This window comes from Glycine soja, chromosome 19, assembly GCF_004193775.1.
Source record: "Glycine soja cultivar W05 chromosome 19, ASM419377v2, whole genome shotgun sequence".
Taxonomy (NCBI): domain Eukaryota; kingdom Viridiplantae; phylum Streptophyta; class Magnoliopsida; order Fabales; family Fabaceae; genus Glycine; species Glycine soja.
This window is the reverse complement of record NC_041020.1, coordinates 5,278,145-5,301,091: the sequence shown is the minus strand read 5'-3', so window position 1 is coordinate 5,301,091 and position 22,947 is coordinate 5,278,145. Positions and strand designations below refer to the sequence as shown.

The following is a 22,947-nucleotide window of genomic DNA, read 5'->3' as shown; positions in this document are numbered from 1 at the left end:
AAACAAGTAAATTAACACCTGAGCAATAACCACCCTAAAATAAAGGATGTTATTCTATCAGAAAACTAGAAACAGAACACCTAAAAATAAGACATATCTCATCATAAAAAAACTTGTTTGAATCTTTGGTAAACAAGTTTTTTTAGTAATTTCTAGCATTTTTTTATAAGTTACTTGAAGTGGTATTTTTTTAAAACGCTAGCTTCTAACTTTTTATATTTTGCTTCCATTTTTATCCTTAATATATTTCTCAAATTTTTTAATTACTCTTTTTAAATAAATCATGATTTATTATTATTTTTTATTATTTTACACTTTTTCGCAATTTCAACAGTTAGCTTTATCGAACGTTTATAGTTTAATAAGCTATATTTTCAATTTTCAACTAATTTTTCAACTTCCTGTTAACTTTTCAGCTTTCAACTAATTTTTTAGCTAGTTTTGTCAAACATAACCCAAATATAAAAAACACATGACAAAAATTGAAATTATAGCATTCTCAGGAATCCATGATATCCAAAAATATTTTTAAAAAAACTTATAACAAACATTAGAATATATATTTCTTCTTCATATTCTCATGAAGCCTTCAAGATTTCTTGAAAAAAAAGGCTTCCCAAAGCTAAAAAAGAAAGGATTGTTTCGGTCTTATAGGAAATTTTTAGTCATATTTCTATCTAAGTGGGACACCTTAACAATATTATAAAATTTATCAATGTTATGGAAAGTTATAAACATGGTTTTGAAAGTACTCCTTAATGAGAAGTTTACAAGATGTTGTTTTGGTGATAGTGAGGACAAGCATCAAATAACATGAATGATTATCTTATATGAGAACAAAAATGATTAATTTTAATTATTAGATTAAAATGAAATACTAAAATTAAAATATTTTAAATTTAAATTTAAATTTTATTTAACCATAAAATCAATTTTATTTACCAAACAAAAAATTAAATATTTTAAAGATTTAATTTATGTCATTTATAAAAAAAAATTAATTTATGTCAAGATCATCACCACAACCATTGCCACTACCATCACTATCATCATCATTATGATCACCAGTGGCGACAGAGACAACGATGATCATGTTGGTGGTGATGACAATGGTCATGACGTTGCTCACGGTGGTGGTGATAGCGGTTGACGGTCATGGTGGTAGTAGTGGTTGCGGTCATGATGGTAGTAGCGGTTGCGGTCATGATAATTGTGACGAAAATAATATGACTATGGTGATGGTCATGTTAGTGATAAGTTTGAAATATTTTAAGATAACATAAATTAAATCTTTAAGATATTTAATTTTCTATTTGATAAATCTTTTAGAGATTTTGTTGTTAAATAAAGTTTTAATTTGAATTTAAAATATTTTAATCTTGGTCTTTTATTTTAATCTAATAGTTGAAATTTATCATTCTTATTTTCACCTAAGATGATTATTCTCATATATATGTCCTCTCTTTGTATATATTTTTTCCATTCCTATATATAAGATTCAATATTTACCTAATTCATCATAGATTAAGAAAAGTGATTAATTTAGTTAGTAGCAATAAATTTATTTTAAATTTATAATTTTTCCTAAACTATCCATTTAATTAATATTTACCTCTCTTCTAATTGTTTGTCAATATATTTTTTTTCTTCTTCAAATTATGAGTATTTCTACTCTAAAAATAATTAATATAAGAAATATTATAGATTGAGTCTTATAAGAAAAAATAAATATTATTTTAAACTTGTATCTAATAAATAGGAACATATAGAGAGACATTACAATTTTTTAAAAAAATATTATTTGCAAAAAATGCTAATAGAAAAAATCTTTTTTCAAGGTCACGAACAGACTGACTTTTTATTTTTAACACCTTGATTTTTAAAATTTATTATATACATTATTATTTATTAAATATTTTATCTTATTAGTTTTAATTAATTAAATAATTACATTGGATTATATGTTTTTGGGCTTTCAACTTTTAGAAGTCAAACTCAACAGTAAAAACTGTCAGAGTTTTCTAAAACTTAGTTTTTGCTTGTCTCATTTTTTTGTCTTTGGCAACTGCGCCGTGAGAACAGGGAAAGGAAGAGTGCGAAGGAAAATTGCACAGTACCACCGTTATTTGCATGCTTTCCATGGAATCACATCTTTTGAGGTAAGAGGGAGTGAAATTATCTTGCTTATGGGTATAACATTAGTTGGGAGTAAAAAAGTTGGCCCTAGATCTTAATTGATTGTATATGTTTATGTTTGATTGTATGATATGTTTTAAATTCAATTGGACGGATTATGAATATCAATAGCATTTCATTGATACTATTTTTTTTTTAATGATTGAAGTTGTTTGTTTATAATCCGAGTGCGTCGCAATTTTTGTTCTTCTGAATATTTTGCTTGGGACTGAATGAATATTTCATATATGTTGACAGTGATTGCGAGAAAGGACAAGAAAAAAACAATAGGTGCGGTGTGGGTTGTCACGAAATTGAAAGAAAAAAAAAACAGAGACATGTGAAACTGAAACATGTATATGCATTAAAGTTAGGTGCAGCATCCCCAAATGTCCGTGGGTTATGTCATTTTTAGTTGTTGGATGTTGATACCACTGTTCTTATAGTATTTTTATATTTTTTTATTAATTTAATTGTTTAATGATTTATATATGTGTGAATACGTGCTTAATGTACTATTTTGCATTTTAAGTTTATCTACGATGAAACAAAGGTCTTGACAGGTTGGAATTAGCCAAAAGGCTTCCAACAATATGCGTTGAAGTTTGAGAATAGGATATAGGTGTTACGTGGTTTATTATTATTATTATTATTATTATTATTATATTGTTCCAAAATACTAGTTGATATTTATGATGTTGTAGTATTATTATGACATAATTTCAAATATTTTTATAATGTTGGAGACTGATAATGTTATAGTTTGATTTAATACATATGTGTATGTTGTATCCGGTAAATATTGATATAGATGTGATAATATGATATGTTTAATGTGAGTGAAGTATGTGTGCTTAAGATGTCATGGTGTATTTGTTTATATATTAGAAAAATGAGGACAAAACTTAAGTGAGGTTGAATCTTCCACGTGATAAGTTAATGAAATCATAAACATTTGTGTGAACCATGCATCATGACATATACATGTTTCCAAAAGTAAGTTAGTGAAATCATAAGCATATGTGTGAACCATGCATCATGACATATATGTGTTTCCAAAGGTATGTTTATGACTATGAGAGGATAAATCCTTAGTTAGGGTCTGACAGGCCTAAAAAGCCAAAAGATGTATTGCATGCTTCATATGTATCAATGCAACAAGTGTTTTCTTTCCTATTATCCTTTCTTATTTTAATTTCATTTATCATTCATTCTTGCATCATCTTTAGGGGTTAGGTGCTCGACAAAGGATAATCCTTAATAAAAATACAAGGAAGGTCTTACATGTATCAATTTTAAGGATTAGTCTCTCGACATAGGGTAATTTCTAATAGAACTAAAAGGAATGTATATCTTAATAAAATCATTGCTAGACATAGAATGATTGCATTATGCCCATGCATCAAAGCAAACATTTAGAATTAGAACTTCATGCATTTTATCTATTGAGTCTTTGCAAAGACATTTGGGAGATAAATAGGTAAGATAGACTTGTCATCGTGAGACATTAGGGGCAAGTATTCTAATAGATGTGGTTAGAAAAAATTCACCTAATTGATAGAGAAAAATCTAAAATAATACATCTTAGGCAAAAAAGGCATGCTAGGTCCTAACATTCTCATCTAATTGAATTTCCTATTATATCTTTTGTCTCTTATTAATATCTATTATTTTAGTTACTGTTTCTTTTTGCTCATCTTTTACCTCATCTCATCTTTTCCTCTTATAAATTAGAAATTATCCAACGCGAGTACAAAACAAAGTCCCTGTGGAAATCGATACTCAGACTTTTGAGTCTTTACTACTTGGACATTTTGGTACACTTGCCAAACGATCAACAAAGCTTCAACAAACTAAAAGTGAAGACTCTCAATAGATTACCGTTGATTACCATTGATGTGTAATCGATTACCAGCAACATAACTCTTGAAATTCAATTTGAAAAGTCATGACCCTTCAAAATATAATTGTGTAATCGATTACCAGAAATCTGTAATTGATTACCAATGAAGAATTTCAGAAAAAACTTTTTGAAAAGACACATCTCTTCAAACTATTTTGAAAAGGCACGAAGGGCCTATATATATGTGTGTCTGACTTCGAAAAATAAGAGAGTGATATTCTAAGAGAACTTAATTGCCAAATGCTCTTTCAACATCTCTTGGGAAAACACTTGCAAATCTATTGAGAATTTATCCAAGAATTTCATCTTGTATCTTCTTCTCTAAAAGAGAGAAAAACATTTGTACTTTCTTTAAAGACTTATCGAGATCAAGAGATCGTTTGTCTCTTGAATTGTGAGTTTCCTGAACACAAGGGAAAGGGATCCCTCGGGTGTTCCGAAGTTGTAAAAGAATTTTTACAAAGTTAGTGAAAATCTCAAGTGGGTTGCTTGAGGACTAGACGTAGGCACGGGAAGTGGCTGAACCAGTATAAATTGAGTTTGCATTTCTCTTTTCCATTATCTCATTTATGTTATTGCAATCAATTTTGTCTTGCATGTTTAAAGAACATTATTAAATTGATTGTTGCTTCTTCTTCTGCATTCTAAGCCTATCATTTAGAAGGGGGTTAAAAGTTTGTTAATGGGAAATTTTAAAACTTAATTCACCCCCCTTTTAAGTTATTGAAGCCACTTGTCCAACACACTTGTCAAACGGTCAACAAAGCTTCAACAAACTAAAAGTGAAGACTTTTTTGGTGGTTTTTGGTTGACTGACCTCCAGTCCTTATCTCCTTCTTAAGATTAGGGCAATCCCTCCTAATGTGACATTCTTCCCACAATTGAAACAAGTCACATCCTTGTCTTTGGACTCAAATGTTGAATGATTAGCACAACCATAGTTTCCTTACCTTTGTGGGTTAGAAGGAGACGCTCTCTCACTCTCACCACTAGTAGGTTGACTAGAGATAGTCTTCTAACTGCTATAATAGTTGCCATATTGGTTAGCTGAAGCTGAATACGACTTCCTATGATTTTGAGCACTAAAGTTCTTATCTCTGACTAGGCCTACAATCATGTCGTGTCGTGTGTTTCCCTTGCCTTGCTTTCCTCATCAAAGATCTTACATTTGTTCGTATGAAAAATTGGAAAATCTCTTGGTAGTTAATGACTTGCTTGATCTTAGGTCACAAGCCATTGACAAACTTGACGCACTTTGAGCTTTCTCCTGTCTCCCCATTGTAGTGAGGAAAATATGCTTCTCAAACTTCATTGCATACTCGACTGTGGTCATGTTCCCCTATTTAAGCTCCGAGAACTCTATATCCTTGAATTTCATGATGTCCTCGGGAAAGTACTTCTCCAAAAAAATCTCTTTGAAGACTTTCAAATTGATCACTTTATTCTCAGCTAACAAGCATTCATGGGCATTCTCCCATCGAAACTAGGCATCCTTGGCTAGAAAAAAGGTTCCAAGAGCTACCCTGAGCATTAGGGCACGCCATAGCTTGAGAAATCTTCTTGATCTCCCTCAACCAATTATGTGCATCATTGGGGTTATATCCCCCTTTAAACATAAGCTGGTTATTCCTTTAGAACCTATCCAGCTCGTGAAACATCGGCCACTCCACTGCTGGCACTTTGATTCCTAAAGCTTGAGCTAAAGCCCACAGAGCATCAAAAATCACGTGATCATTCATGCCAATCATTACTTCTTGCATAAACCAAACCTTAGAAACAATAGTATCTTTGTTGGTCATCAATTTCCAACCTTGCTTTCCTAGCATGACAAGATTAAAAAGCGTGAAGATGCTTGAACCCTATACCTCCAAATTCTTTTTTCATTGTCAACCTCTCCCAATTTAACCGTTTATACCCTTGCTCGAGTGATTGTTACATACTACCCCACCAAAAAGAGTTCATTATTTGTTTTCTAATTCACCCTAAAGAGTAGATGGAAATAGAGAAATGCTTATACAATAAGTGGTATTGATTGAGCTACTAACTTAATGAGAGTTTCTTTATCCACCTTGGAAAGATACTCAGTGGACCAAGGATGAATACACATGGAAAGTCTATCTTTAAAGAAACCAAAGATTGATTTTTTCTTCTTCCAAATAATGGATGGAAGTCCCAAATACTTGTTTGTGCCAATGCTTTCTCTCACCCCTTGGAATGAAGAGATGTTTTGCCTCAAATTGTGAGAAGTATTAGAGTTGAAGAAAATTTCTAATTTCCAATAGTTGATTAATTGAATATAAAACTTCTTTCTACTTCTTGTACGAAAATAAATATAAAACTTAAATTCCACAAAAGAAATATGTACCAAAACTTAAGTTCAATATTCATTTCAATGCTAACCATAAAGAGAAAAAAAGAAAATGCATGCAACCATGGAAGAGAAAAAAAAATAATTACCATAAAAACAAAAAAAAAAGTTTGTAAGTATATTTACTTTTTTCACCTATATTTAATTAAAAAAAGGTAAACAATAAAACATACATTATATGTGTGGCCCGCGCATCCCGTGGGTTCCTTACTAGTAAAATGCATCTTCAATGAGTTTCTGCATCTCCTATTCCGTACACGTACTTACTTTTTGATTGATAACTTTTTATTGCTGTGAAGAGAAGACCAAGAGCTAAATTCATCCCCTCATTTTTCACTCCTCTCTTGTTCAACTAGAAGATTCAGTGTCTAAAGGTACATCAAGAACTTATTCTTATAAAATAGAATATACTTGCTTATATTATTTTACTACTTACTGGTCGAACTCCAGTATCTGCTTTCATTCTCTTGTTTTTCTTTACTGCGTTCTGTTAAATCTCTCTCTCGTTTCAAAATTTGGAATCTTTATTATGCTTTAATTACATTCTGGATTCTGGGGTGTCTTGAATTATCAATTTATCATTGTTCAGGTTTGTATCACTGTGCTAATGAACTGTGCTGAGTTAATTGCTGCAAAGTTTGATGCTTTTCTTCAACTTGAAAAATGGGTATTTTTTGTTTTTGAGAATTACTACGCTGATTTTAAATTGTGATACAATTATTTTTTGTAAGGTGAAGATGAGGAGTGGAAGTGTTGCACCTGAGGCAGAGAAGCTAGAATCAAGAAGGAACAAGAGAGTTGTTGATGAGAATGCTCCTTTGATACCAAAGGCTCAGGAGAGTGATTCTGCAGGGTTTGATGAGTTTAATGGGGCTTCATTCTCCGGGGCTGTTTTCAACTTGTCCACCACAATTATTGGTGCTGGAATCATGGGGTTGCCGGCGTGTGTGAAGAAGTTGGGGATGGTGCCTGGTCTTCTTGCTATAATCTTAACAGGTTTCTTGACAGAGAAGTCAATCGAGTTCATGATTAGAATTTCCCGGGCGGGGAATCTTTCTTCTTATGGGAGTCTCATGGGGGATGCTTTTGGGAAATATGGGAAAGCTTTGGTGCAGATATGTGTTGTTGTCAATAACATTGGTGTGTTGATTATTTACATGATTATTATTGGTAAGGACTGTGTTCTTAAGCCTATTGCTTCAAATTTCAAAGTTTATTAGGGTGGAGTTTCATTGTTGCCACTTGTTTTGGTTGTCCTTGATTGATTTCTCATCAATGTTGTCTAATTCAGTTTTGTGTTGTTCATGTTGAAGGTGACGTGATTTCAGGAACATCTTCAAGTGGAACTCACCATTCTGGTGTCCTTGAAGGATGGTTTGGAGTTCACTGGTGGACTGGGCGAGCTTTTGTTCTTTTGTTTACGACACTTGCTGTCTTTGCACCTTTGGTCAGCTTTAAGAGAATTGGTGAGTGTTTTTTCTGTCATTAATTCAAGTAAAAAAAAATAACTGGTGACTTATTATTTACTGTGTCACTTATCAAATTACAACTTTCTGAAAATGCCTGGCCATAAATTAGACAATGGTGTGAGGAAAATGACTGATCATTGAGATTTGTGTTTATAAATGGGTTTTTGACAACCAAGTTGATTTAATCAGGTTTCATTCCACCTTGTTTTAAACAATCTAAACAATACCAATATCAATTCATTATATTCCCCTCCTTAATTTCATCCTTTTCCATTAATTACATTCTAGTAGTTCTAATTTCCATACTGCTCATTTTTTTGTCATGGTTTGAAAATATATATTTTATGGAAGAAAATAAGGTTACAAAAAGCAGAAAAATTAGGAGAACTGTGGGCTGTTCTATTGCTGTGTATGTTACTTTCTTACAAATATGATGTGATGCTTGAATGACACAACAGAAAGTAATAGAAATGATTTAGATTCTTAGGACTATTCCATTGCTTTGATATTTCATACATCTAGCTTTTCATACCAACAAATTAAATCCATTGGAGTAATATTATTTGTGTTCTAGTTATGTGATGGGATCATTGGGGATTTCTAATCATGATATATCTAGGTTCATTTTTTATACTAATCGAAGATTTTATGCCCCTTCTCTGGTTTTTGCAGATTCATTGAAATTCACATCTGCATTATCAGTAGGACTAGCAGTTGTTTTTCTTGTCATTGCTGTGGGAATCTCAATTTTCAAGATTATAATTGGAGGCCTTGAGATGCCCAGACTCTTCCCGATCATTACAGATGTAGCATCAGTTTTTGAACTGTTCACTGTTGTTCCTGTGCTTGTGACTGCCTATATCTGCCACTACAACGGTATGTAAATTTTTTAGGCCTTTGTGTAGATTTCATTTCCCTTTGTTTTAGTTTTTATTCACATCATACTTATATAACTATAAGCTATTTAATAATTTGCATGAAAAATGTTGTGAGGTCAATCTGACAGCTACAAATTTGAAAATAAAATATCCTTGTTATTTTTGTTTGTTTCTTGCTGTACACCATGAGTTCAAATCACTTATTCATTTTATAGTTCATTCTTTGTTAACCACATGATGAATGTCTGTATATCTTTTGCTTCATATGCTCGGTTGCTTGAAGTCTGATATAGAATTTTCAAACTGATTCCCCATGGCCAAGTACTATTAAAAACGGACAACCATTGCAAAAGTTTCAGTTACAAAGGAGCATGACATGATTGCAGTTAGATATTTGGATTTTCCTGATTGCCTCATGGATATATGGTCTGATGGTTGTATTGTGTGCACTCTTTATTTTGCAGTTCACAGCATAAATAATGAACTTGAGGACTCCTCACAGATGCATGGTGTTGTACGCACTTCCCTTGCACTATGCGCTTCAGTGTACTTACTGACAAGCTTCTTTGGATTCCTTCTATTTGGTGAAGGAACTCTTGATGATGTGCTTGCCAATTTTGACACTGATCTTGGAATTCCTTTTGGTTCTGTGCTCAATGACGCTGTTCGATTTAGCTATGCTGCGCATCTTGTGCTTGTATTTCCAGTTGTCTTCTATGCAGTGCGCGTCAACCTAGATGGTCTCGTATTTTCATCATATAGGCCTTTGCGTCAAGATAACTTCAGATTTGCATCAATTACTATTTCACTTATTGGTGTTATCTTCCTGGGAGCAAATTTTATACCCAGCATTTGGGATATTTTCCAGTTTACTGGAGCAACAGCTGCTGTCTGTGTAGCATTCATATTTCCAGCCGCTGTCACTCTTGGGTGAGTTTGATCGCCAAATTCTTAGTTCAGCAATGAATTTGGTTTTCAAATATGGTTTTTTGTTGTATTTGGGTAAGTATCCCTCTAGTGAGTGGAATAGAAAATGTAAATAGAGAATACATATTTGATTAATTTACTTCATTGTAGGATTTTGTTCTTTAACTTACAGAGAGGAAATAACTAGCTAGGGAAGATCTCATTGACCTACTTTATATGGTAAACAATAACAGATTATGAATTGTCAAAATCCCTGACATAGCAAACTGCAGAAAGTGCTGGAAGTTGCATTCTGTCATGGTCTTCACTCTTCTACAAGCTTACCACTATAGTCTATACAAAGAAATTATGGGGAATTTTTTAGGCTTTACTAAGGTATAAGTGGAAGTAATAATTTTAGGATTTTGAGATAATTATCATTCCCTTATGTGATGAGTGATTCTAGAATGAGAAGTGTTTATTGGGCTTGGCTCTTCCAAAGTGAATAAGGGTAAAGTAATTAATTTTAGTCATTGATGAAAAAAATTAGCGGTTGATATTTCAACTCATTCTTGATTTGTTATGCATGTGCATGTAATATCGACTATTAATTTTCTCATTAATGATTGAGAATATTTAATTTACTTTCTAGAGTGAGTTGCTCACGAGGAGCTAAATCTTTATTGAAATGTTTTCTTCTGTTTCTGTGTCTAACAGCAACTTTCTCGTGCAAGAAAAATGGTTTGTTCTGTTTATGCCTTTTCTGCTAATTAATTAACAATTATCATTAACCATTTTTTTTTGTTTTGATTACAGGGATCGACACAACATAACAACTAAAGCTGACAAGGTTCTATCTGTCTTTATGATAGTCTTGGCAGTCTTGTCAAACGCTGTGGCTATATACAGTGATGCTTATGCCTTGATCAAGAAGAACAAAACTTATACATGAATGATTTCTTGAAACTTTCTTTGTAGTTCATAGTACAGGTTTATTCATACTTTCAGATGGGTTGATTGTAGAATAAACAAGAAGCCTTCATTGTAACATAAATATTCAAAAGTATGTGAAGGCATGGAAGTTTGCTATAGTGTGATCTTTGCTGTTGTAATTGTAGAGGTTATTGTTGCTATGCCTATATTTCCTAGATATAAGACCCATATTTGCTTGTATATGTGACGGTGCTTGCATTGGCTAAACATATTCTACATCGATACTTATATATAAGATCCATTTTTGTTCCTTTTTATAAGAACCACTTCAAAAAGTCTATTACATTAATTAATGACTTAAATATGTTTTTGATCACTCATATATATCTGACTTTTGTGTTTGATCCCTAATAAATTTTTCCTTCGCATCTATTCCATAATATTTGAAAAGTTTTGTTTTAGATTCCTGTTGTCAGTTAAGTGATTATTCGTGCGTTAAATATTTGATAGCGTGATTTGTAGCGGTTCAAAAATTGTTAGTATTTGTTTCAAAATCAAATTTAAATTTCTGACAATTGAGAATCAATCAAGTAAAAATAAATAAACTTTTCTTAATCATTTCATCAAACACCTCATGTGCCTCCCCCACCATCCCCTTCTTAAAAAATAAATAACAATAATTAAGAGAAGCAAAAGAACTTGAGGGCTTTGAGTGGGCCCATGTGGTGGGCCTTGTGGGGCCCAGGAGGAGGGTGTTGATACTGAGCTTATGGTGTTCGAGGTTGAGGTTGTGCTGTCAGAGAAGGGTGCGGTGGCGGAAGGTGTGTTGGCGGCCGATGGAGCGAGGGGGAAGGGGTGGGGGAGCAAAAAGGCGAGGGCAAGGTGGAGGGGCAAGACGAGGTGGATGCTATTGGAGTTCTCGATTTTGTTGCCGTGGAAGTCGATGGCGAAGAATGTCTTGATGAAGAAGTCTTCCTTGAATTTGACAGTGGTGTGGTCGATGGTGAGGTTGAGGACCTTGAAGACCCTGGTGATGACCTGAAGGAGGTTGATCCGGTTACGGGCACAAAGGATGAAGATGATGGAGTCGGTGGCATCGGAGTTGTTGAGGGCGATGGTGTAGGTGGAGGTGGATTCGTTGGTGGAAGCACACAATAGGATGCTCCGACCAACAACGATTACGGAACGGGGATGGAGAGCGAGGAGAAGTGTGTGAGAGAAGGGAATGGAACAAGAGAAAGTTGAATTGCAAATGGAGTGAGGAGGAGGTTATGGTTCGTGGAATTAAGGGTGTACGGAGGGGTAATTGAGTTGAAACAAATACCGATGATTTTTTACTGCCAGAAAATATAAATTTGATTTTGAAACATATACTAACGGTTTTTTAGCGGTCACAAATCGCATTATCAAATATTTAACGGACACATCATTATTTAATTGACGACAGAGATCTAAAATAAAACTTTTCAAATATCAAGGAACAGATTTGAAGGAAAAATTTATCAGGGATTAAATGCTAAAGTCAGGTATATATCAGGGATAAAAAACATATTTAAGTCTTAATTAATTTTATCCTATAATGCTCTTAATTAATCACAGTATTGTCTCCGAACACTAATTATTCCTTAATAAGAAATAACTAAGTAGAGAGAGAAATGAAAGATAATTTTGAAAGAACAATATACATAATTGACAAATTTAAAGTGATACACTAAATTAATCACTTTTCTTAAAAAATGAGAATTAGTTGAACAAGTATTATATATAGAGATAAAGGTAGTATATATAGAGATAAAGGTAGTAATAAGTAAAAACAAAATTACTATTTTTTTTCTATTTCATTGAGTTGCTTTTATCGGTTATCTTATCAATTTACCAGACTACATCACATTTTGAATAAACATAAAGACAAAGTAACAAGAAACATGCTACAATAACACTTAACGTGCGTCACGTAATTGTTATATGATATTATAACAAGGTTTAACAGGAATATTGTAACACCCTCTACCACATACATATATGTACTAATAGTAAAAGGAAAACAAATTATAATTAGTTAAAAGTTCTTAAAACACATTTAAATAAAATCATTTCAAAATGGTAAAAGACTCACATTCACTTTTTTCGCATCATAATAAAGCTTGTGCAAATAAATAATAAAATTATCTCGACTCAAACAAGGTCGTCCAAGACTTCATGCAATAAATATAGAAACCTATGCCCTAATGTTACATTCTATCAGAGTATTGTGTTCCTGCATCCTCTAGCATGAGGTTCTCCATAGTCATTCATCTAACCATCTGCTCCCACGAACACAAAGTTCGAAATCATCACAAGATCCAAACACAAATAGCACACGGGGAGTGAGTTATCACATTCCTAACTAGTAGAGAGAAACGAGACAACTAGACATACATATCATGTAAATGAGATACAACTTACTTAAACATAACTCACGTAATTCCGCCACTTTGTCACATAACATCACATCACAACCCAACACGTCTCATTTATTTTCACATCATTCACGTACTCAAAGATCAAAACACAATATCACTAAATCAATCAATATCAATAAATACGCAAGCATTATGCAACAGATACACTAAGACTCTGTTGGACAAGTGGCCTCAGTTATCTTAAGAAGAGGGGGTTGAATTAAGATACAAAAACTATTCCCAATTAAAATTTAACTCTAGTTTTGGATTAACACTGCACCCTTAATATGAATTACTCAAAAGACAATTCAAAATAAACTTCTTTAAAGCAAAAGATAAATATCAATAAATAAAAGAAGTTTAAGGGAAGAGAGAATGCAAACTCAGATTTTATACTTGTTCGGTCACGTCCTGTGCCTACGTCCAATCCCCAAGCAACCCGCTTGAGATTTCCATTATCTTGTAAAAAGCTTTTTACAAACTCTGAACCACACAGAGACACCCTTCCCTTGTGTTCAGATATCTTTACTACTTAAGAGACTCCCGATCTCTTAAACAAATCTCTTTGAATAATAAGAAGAAGAATTTTCTCTCTTTAAGAGAAGGATATTACAATTGAAGATTGATCAGGATTCCTTATTGAATTTGCAAGTATTTTGGCCAAGGAATATTTTGAGAGTGATAAGACAATTTGGTTTTGAGAGGATAAGACAATTTGGTTTTGAGAGGATAAGACAATGTTGTTCAAAAAAACTCTAAGGAATTTCGTATCCCAAGTCACCTATTTATAGGCCTTTAATGGTCATTCAAAAACTTCTTGAATAGTTGTGACTCTTTGAAGTTATTTTCGAAAATTCCTTACTGGCAATCGATTACATAAATGTGGTAATCGATTACGTAGTTAGTTTTTGAAGAGTTGTGACTCTTCAAACTTGAAATTTGAATTTTTATGTCTGGTAATCGATTACACAAATGTTGTAATCGATTATAGACTCTTAAAATTTAAATTCAAATTTCTAAAAGTTGTTACAAACAGGTTTAACTTCTGGTAATCGATTACATACTGTGTGTAATCAATTACAGCCTTTTAAAATCAAATTCTAAATTTGTAAAACTGTTTCAAAAATCAATTTGGCCACTGATAATCGATTACATCCTTTGGTAATCGATTACCAGAGAGAAAATATCATATTTTTGAAATCTCAAAAAGCTTTTGTAAAATATCCTTTTGCCAAACTTGTGCAGCATCAATTAAGGAATTCTTTCTAAGATCCTAGGAACTAAGTACATCGTTCTTCTTGAATTTCTGAATTCTTGACTCAAATCGCGCTCATCTTTGGCATCATCAAAACTTCATATCATATATGCTTCTACAATCTCTCCCTTTTTGATGATGAAAATAATTTGAAATCGAGATAAACGATATACGATTTGATAATGCGTGCTCACAACCCTTACTCCCCCTTAAGATTGGAATTTATGCCTAAGTTCATGATAAATTCTACCTTTGTTCTCTCCCCCTTTGCAACATCAAAAATCCAAAAACGTCTAGAGAAAGGAACTAAGGCAACATCAAAATCATAGCACAATTCATCCATAAACTGATTCAATCCATAGAATAAACCAAGCAAGTCTTAATCATCCAAAACAATGTATAAAATAACCAAACACAGAAATAAGACATCATTTCGTGAGAGATCATGTTCAAAAGGGAGATTGTGTTCTAGAATTCGTTGATACAAAGAATCAATTAACTGATATCTTTACAAAACCTCTCCCTAAAGAAACATTTTTTGCTGTTAGAAGAGAATTAGATCTTTTAAATATCAATGATCTAGACAAGTAGGTAACTCATTGAGTTTTATCCTCCTTATGTTCAATAGATTGTCTTTGAGTGTAGTTGTTAGTGTTATTAATAGTAAAGAATGTTCAAATTATTATAGAAAACCTTAACTAATTCAGGAAAGTAGGGAAGTTTCAGAGACATGAAATCAACCAAAGCAGAATTTTAAAACACTTGGTAACAATCAAATGTTTCTCCATCAAAAAATTCAAGGTCAAGGTACTTAGGATCTAGAATGACTCTATTACATAATTGAGAGTAGTACCTCTGACGCTGATCATCTGAGGAAAATAATATGGATGATCAAGGAGATGGAGGAACTTGTGCAGGTGGGTCTCCAGAGGTTCCTTGGCGACGGTGACCAGCAGCAATGGTGGTGGAGGAAGATCATTTTCGCTTCTTTGATGATTCTACCATTTGAAGGTGTTTCAGCTAATTTTGATCGGTGGGTTTGGAAGAGATTTGGTTCTTGAGTGCTGAACAGATTTCTTAGATAGATTTATAGTACTCGTGTTATCACATCTTATAAGAATATGATCAAGAAATATTCCATAATCAGAAAGTTGTTGTTTCATCCAAAATATTTGAGCACAACAACTGCTAGCAGAAATATATTCTGCCTCAGCAGTGGATAAAGCAACATTATTATATTTCTTACTATGCCAAGAAACTATAGCAGATCCAATGAAATGAAAAGTTCCACTGGTGCTCTTTCTATCCATTTTAGAACCGGCAAGATCAGAATCAAAATATCCTATTAAGTTGCATGTGGAATTCTTAGGATACCATAAACCTATATTCATTGTGCCTAACAAATATCTTATAATTCTCTTAACGACACTAAGATGTGATTCTTTGGGATTTGATTGAAATCTAGCACACATACACACACTAAACATTATATCTGGTCTGCTAGTAGATAAATAAAGAAGTGATATGATCATACCTCTATATTTCTTAATATTTATTGACTGACCGGTTTCATCTTTATCCAAATAGCAAGCAGTACTCATTGGTGTAACCATATGCTTAGCATTCTCCATCCCAAATCTGTGAATCAAGTCTTAGCAATATTTTGATTGATTGACAAATATTTCATTCTTGGTTTACTTGATTTGCAACCCAAGAAAGAAATTTAGTTCACTCATCATTGACATTTCAAATTCACTTTGCATGTCTTGAGAGAATTCTTTGCATAAAGAGTCATTAGTGGATCCAAAAATAATATCATCAACATAGATTTGAACTAATAATATATTATTTAACTTCTTAATAAAGAGAGTAGTATCTACTTTACCTCTAGAAAAATCTTTTTTCTAAAAGAAATTTACTCAGACGTTCATACCAAGCTCTAGGGGCTTGTTTTAAGCCATATAAAGCCTTTTTCAATTTAAAAACATGACTAGCCTTATCTGAGTTTTCAAAACCAAGGGGTTGATCTACATATACTTCCTCTTGGATAAAGCCATTAAAAAAAGGTATTCTTCACATTCATTTGATAAAGTTTAAAATCCATTATGGATGTAAAGGCTAATAACATTCTTATGAATTCTAATCTAGCAACTGGAGCATATGTTTCTTCATATTTTATCCCCTCTTCTTGATTATATCCTTTGGCTACTAACCTAGCCTTATTTTTAATAACTATGTCATTTTCATCTAACTTGTTTCTGAATACCCATTTTGTTCCTATAACTGGGTAATTTTCAGGTTTCTCAACTAGTTCCCAAACATTATTTCTTTCAAATTGGTTTAATTCTTCCTGCATAGCTATTATCCAATGTTCATCAGGTATGGCTTCTTTCAAATTTTTAGGTTCAATCATAGAAACAAAAGCCATATTATTGCATATATCTTTGAGAGAATGTCTAGTGGTTATCCCTTTTGATATATCACCAATGATGTTGTCAAGAGGATGATATCTAGAAGATCTCCATTCTCTTGGAAGATTAGCATTTGCTTTAATTTCAGCAATGTGAAAATCTTCATTATTTCCATCTCCTTTACCTTTGTGATCTTCTCCATGAATATGCATTTCTTTTAATGATTTTGAAATATCATCTAGTACATCTTTTCTTGGAAAAATATCATTAGATTCATCAAAAGAAACATGAATGGATTCTTCAATAATCATAGTTCTTTTGTTATATATTCTAAATGCTTTACTTTGCAATGAATAACCAAGAAAAATACCTTCATCAGATTTAGCAGCAAACTTTCCTAAATTGTCTTTACCATTGTTTAGCACAAAACATTTACATCCAAATACATGAAGATGTGAAATGTTAGGTTTTCTTCCATTAAATAACTCATATGGAGTTTTCTTCAAGATTGGTCTTATTAAAGCTCTATTCATGATGTAACATGCAGTATTTATAGCTTCAACCCAAAAATATTTTGGAAGAAATGTATCATTTAGTAAAGTTTTAGCAATTTCTTCTAAGGATCTATTTTTCCTCTCAACAACTTCATTTTGTTGAGAAGTTCTGGGTGCAGAAAAATTATGTTCAATGCCATGTTCATCACAAAATGATTCAACATCTTTATTTTCAAATTCTCCTCCATGATCACTCCTTATAGATGTAATTTTAAGATTTTTCTTATTTTGAATAACTTTAGCAAGTTTCTTGATGCATGAAATGCATAACTTTTATGAGTGAGAAATAATGTTCATGTATATCTAGAGTAATCATCAACAATAACAAGAGCATAATAGTTCCCTCCAAAACTCATAGTTATAGAAGGACCAAAAAGATCCATATGCAACAGTTGTAAGGGTTGAGTTGTTGACACAATATTCTTAGATTTAAAAGAAACCCTTACTTGTTTTCCTTGTTGACATGTATCACGTAATCTATCTTTTTCAAATTTGAGTTTTGGTAAACCTATAACTAAATCTTTTGAAATTAGTTTATTTAAATGTTCCATGTTTATATGGGCAATCCTTTTATGCCATAGCCAAGGATCATCATCTTTACTAAGAAAACATTGATCATGGTTTTTTTTTTTATTTAAATTTATCATGTAAACATTATTTGTGCTATAGCCTATATGCTTTATATTCCTATCATGCTTGTTTTCAATAACATAGTTATGAGAGTCAAATGATACTAGATAGCATTTATCACATAATTGACTGACACTTAGCAAACTGTGCTTAAGACCTTCAACAAGTAGAACATTTTTAATAGAGGTAGACAAATTCGTACCTATTTTTCCAACTCCAAGAATTCTACCTTTATTATTGTTGCCATAAGTCACATGTCCGCTTTTCTTGGGAGAAATATGAGTGAATTTCGATGCATCTTCCGTCATATGTTTAGAGCATCCGTTATCTATGTACCAACTCCTCTTCAAGGAATCCTATATGAACATATTTATGACTTAGGTACCCAAATTTTCTTGGGTCATTGTGTGTTAGTTTTAATAAAAGATCCTTTTGGGACCCATATCATTTTAATATTATTGTTATTTTTCTTAAAATAACATGTAGGTGTACCATGTCCTTTCTTTCCACAATAAAAACAGGTTAAGAAAGGAGAACTATATCTTTGTGTGAATGCAAAGAAATTTTTGCTGTTTATCAGGTTTATATCCTAGTCCTGCTTTATCAAAAACACACCTTTGTTTTTCTAATATAATATCTAAATTATTTTTGCCAATAGAGAGAATTTGGCAAGAGAAGTTTTTAAATCTTTGATTTCTTCTATATATTTCTTACAACAATTACATGAATTAGATACTTCTATATTATCATACATGGTAGAAGAATGAATTGTATCATTTGATATTAAAGTTATAACTTCAGTTTTAAGATTTTATAATTCTTCATTTAATTTTAAAACTTCTTTTTCTAGATTTGAAATTGTTTTCTTAGAAGATGAAACCAGTTTTGCAAGTTTAATTGATTCTTTATGTAAATCAGTAAATGCATCTTGTAATTCATCAAATGAAATGGATAAGTTATTTTCAGAAGATGTTACCTCTTCATCGCTTTCATAATTCTTGGCCATCAGACTCAGGTTTACAACTTCGTTTTCTGAATCTTCAGATGAGTCCATATCATTGTCATCCCATGTAATGTTGGTCTTCTTAGTCTTCTTTTCATTAAAGACTTTCTTTTCATATTTCTCTATTCTTTTCTTGAAGATTGGGCAATCAACCCTCAGATGTCCAGGCTGATTGCATTCATAACATTTTGGAATAAAGGATAAATTTTCTGCCCTTTTCTTTGATTTAAAATTTGATCTTCTTTGATTTCCTCTGACTCTTAGAAATTTGTTGAATCTTTTTACAAATAGACTGAGATCATCATCTTCGTCTATTTCGATTGAATCCTCCTTATCACTTCCTTCTTGGGTTGATGATGAAGCTTTAAGAGCAATTCCTCTCTTTTTCTTATCATTCTCCTCATGTTGATTCAATCTCATCAATTCCATTTCATGTTCCTGTAACTTTCCAAACAAAGTAGCAAGAGACATGTTAGATAGATCTCGTGATTCAGTAATGGTTGTTACCTTGGGTTGTCATTCCCTGCTTAAGCATCTCAAAACTTTTTTGATAAGATCTTCATTTGGAAATATTTTTCCTAAAGATGCAAGATGATTAATTATGTGTGTGAACCTCTTTTGCATGTCTTGTATGCTTTCATTTGGATTCATTCTAAATAATTCATATTCATGTGTCAATGTATTTATCCTAGATCTTTTTACATCTGTTGTATCTTCATGTGTTACCTGTAGGGTATCCCACATATCTTTTACATTTTTACAATTTGATACCTTAAAGTACTCATTCATTCCTAAAGCATATGTAACTACATTTTTGGCTTTTAAATTGTATTAAACTAATTTCTTTTCCTCCTCACTCCATTCTTGCCTAGGTTTTTCTATGGTTGTATTTCCTGCAATCATAGTGGGAATGTAGAGCCCAATTTCTATGGCTTCCTAGATATTTAGATCTCTAGCCTCTATAAAAATTTGCATGCGGGTTTTCCAATAATGGTAACCCATGCCATTAAAAATAGGAGGCCTATTTATAGAATTCCCTTCGGGAAATAAATAGTTTGATGATGTCATTATTCTTGAAGCTTCTAAACTTTATACAAGAGTCAAGCTCTAATACCACTTGTTGAACAAGTGACCTCAGTTATCTTAAGAAGGGGGGGGGGGGGGTTGAATTAAGTACAAAAACTATTCCCAATTAAAATTTAACTCTCTTTTTGGATTAACACTGCACCCTTAATATGAAGTACTCAAAAGAAAATTCAAAATAAACTTCTTTAAAGCAAAAGATAAATATCAATAAATAAAAGAAGTTTAAGGGAAGAGAGAATGCAAACTCGGATTTTATACTAATCCGGCCACGCCCTGTGCCTACATCCAATCTCCAAGCAACCCGCTTGAGATTTCCACTATCTTGTAAAAAAATTTTTACAAACTCCAAACCACACAGGGACACCCTTCCCTTGTGTTCAGATACCCTTACAACTTAAGAGACCCTCAGTCTCTTGAACAAATCTCTTTGAATAAGAAGAAGAAGAATTTTCTCTTTTTAAGAGAATGATATTACAATTGAAGGTCGATCAAGATTCCTTATTGAATTTGCAAGTGTTTTGGCCAAAGAATATTTTGAGAGTGATGAGACAATTTGGTTTTGAGAGGATAAGACAATGTTGTTCAGAAAAACTCTAAGGAATTTCGTATCCCAAGTCACCTATTTATAGGCCTTTGATGGTCATTCAAAAACTTCTTGAATAGTTGTGACTCTTGACAATTATTTTCGAAGATTCCTTACTGGTAATCGATTACACAGTTAGTTTCTGAAGAGTTGTGACTCTTCAGACTTGAAATTTGAATTTTTATGTCTGGTAATCGATTACACAAATGTTGTAATCGATTACAGGCTTTTAAAATTTTAATTCAAATTTCTAAAAGTTGTTACAAACAGTTTTAACTTCTGGTAATCGATTATAGCCTTTTAAAATTAAATTCAAAATTTGTAAAATTGTTTCAGAAATCAATTTGGCCACTGATAATCGATTACAACATCTGGTAATCGATTATTAGAGAGAAAATATCATATTTTTGAAATCTCAAAAAGCTTTTGTAAAATATCCTTTAGTCAAACCTGTGCAGCATCAATTAAGGAATTCTTTCTAAGATCCTAGGAACTAAGTACATTGTTCTTCTTGAATTTCTGGATTCTTGACTCAAATCGCGCTCATCTTTGACATCATCAAAACTTCATATCACATATGCTTCCCAATTTGATCCCCTAAGGATTCCTACACATGTTCATTCCAACCCCAATTGCGATAAACTCATCCCTTACCTCTAAGCGGGTTCACGTGTATTCCGGTAGTGATAGTGGCATCTCTAACGGTTCCCTAACATTCCTCAAGCTTTTCCTCTAGTTGCTCTGATAAGGTTTCCAAACGTTAGAGAAGGAGAAGAGATTGAAGCCTTCATTTTGTACTGTCTTCATGCGATTTACTTTTCTCTCCGCATGAATAATATTTTGCAAATCCCAACAGTGAAGGTGTGAGGAATTGAATCGTGAACCAGGTGTCTAAATTTCACGACGATTCAACTGTTAACAAGTTCAAGATCGTAGTTTTAATGGACAGGTTTTGGGTCTCTGCGGGAAAGGAGAAGGTTACGATGCGAAGGTAATTTCTATCACCTCCTACATGTTTTTGCAATTTTCAACGGTGAGAATGTTTGGAAATGAGTTCCGAACCTGCTGCTCAAATTTCACTACGATCCAATGGTTAACAAGTCTGAGATCGTCATTTTACTAAGATAGGTTTGAGTGTATGCGGGAAGAGAGGATTTTGGGAGGAGGAGAAGGAAAAACGAAATTGAGAGGAAGAGAAAGCACACAGACTTTCATCGTCATTTAAAAACTGACCTAACATGTCTCTATTTATAGCTAGGTACTTTCAGCCTATTTATTTACTCTATTTTTTATTATTTTATAAACAAATACTCTATTTTATTTTCTATCAAATGAATAAATCAAATATCCTTTTTATTTTCCTTCAAACCATTATTTTAATAAAATTATTTCTCCTTATTTATTTAATTACAAAAATCTCATCATTTTTTTTAAAACTATTTATTTTAAATGAAAAACATTTTTAATTTATTTCACGAAAAAATGGGATGTTATAAATATCACCGTAAAGTCACATTTTATGTTTCAAGAACTAACTTAATTTAAAGAAAAATGCATATCAGCACCCTAAAAATTTGGTTCATATGAGATATAGTCCCAACCTTTGAAAAAGTTTATGTTGAAACTCAAATCTTTTTAAGTAACACTCTGAATCATCGAACTATAATAATATACACAATCAACCAATATTTATCCAATTTAAAAAAGAATCAGAAGAAATAGTTTGATTCTCTTATTTTTATTTCTCGAACGGAGAGATCTATGAATCGGAATCCGACTTTTTTTTTTAAAAAAAAATTCTTAAAAATCAATAAAATTTTGTCACTTGATTAATATTTTTCCAAAACTGTCCATGTGACTAAGACTAACTCATGCCTCTTTACCCCTCAATTAGCACTCTGCTTCCCATTTAGATTTCGACCCTATATCCTTAACTTAATTCCTAATAACTGCACCGTCTGGTTTTCCTTCATCTTCTTGTCTCACCTAACATCTGTGCCATGCATTATCCAATAGTAACTATAAATTTCAAAATCTATCTTATGGTATATAATAGAAAATTCAACCTTTTCATTTTGGTTTGCCATAACACTTGAGAACAATCTCCAATTAACGTATAAAAAATAAATAAGGAAAACTAATCGATCACATTGCCCCAAATGGCTTATACAGTCTACTATGAATATTTGAATATTTAATAATTACCATTGGCAACTAACCAGATTATTTGGTTTTTTAATAGCATAGTAAAAAATAAAAAATAAACTGTCCTTTTTCTGATTATTATACACAACGTACTGAATAACTGGATCCTCCAAACTATGCAGACTGTTAGTGAAAGAAAAAAGCATA

The 22,947-nt window shown here is 32.3% G+C and overlaps 1 protein-coding gene across 4 annotated transcripts; it reads left to right on the top strand.

Annotated features, from left to right (window-relative positions):
• Positions 1 to 6,650: 6,650 nt before the first annotated feature.
• Positions 6,651 to 10,949, top strand: LOC114398418 (amino acid transporter AVT6B-like). 4 transcript variants are annotated; one of them, XM_028360606.1, is made up of 6 exons: positions 6,651 to 6,820; positions 7,184 to 7,616; positions 7,760 to 7,912; positions 8,588 to 8,791; positions 9,258 to 9,723; positions 10,516 to 10,949. In XM_028360606.1, exons 2-6 carry the CDS (start codon positions 7,184 to 7,186, stop codon positions 10,649 to 10,651), a joined length of 1,392 nt encoding a protein of 463 aa, XP_028216407.1. In that variant the 5' UTR covers positions 6,651 to 6,820; the 3' UTR covers positions 10,652 to 10,949. The 4 variants fall into 4 exon arrangements, with proteins under 4 accessions (XP_028216407.1, XP_028216405.1, XP_028216408.1 ...); XM_028360604.1 differs by having other exon boundaries at positions 6,652 to 6,820; positions 7,178 to 7,616; XM_028360607.1 differs by lacking the exon at positions 6,651 to 6,820 and adding an exon at positions 6,896 to 7,035.
• The last annotated feature ends 11,998 nt before the right edge of the window (positions 10,950 to 22,947 follow it).

Excerpts from the sequence above, each read along its gene's own strand:
- LOC114398418 (XM_028360606.1), top strand. The coding sequence starts at position 7,184 with ATGAGGAGTGGAAGTGTTGCACCTGAGGCAGAGAAGCTAGAATCAAGA. Across the intron at positions 7,913-8,587 it reads GGTCAGCTTTAAGAGAATTG|ATTCATTGAAATTCACATCT; the intron begins GTGAGTGTTTTT and ends TGGTTTTTGCAG. Across the intron at positions 8,792-9,257 it reads CTATATCTGCCACTACAACG|TTCACAGCATAAATAATGAA; the intron begins GTATGTAAATTT and ends TTTATTTTGCAG.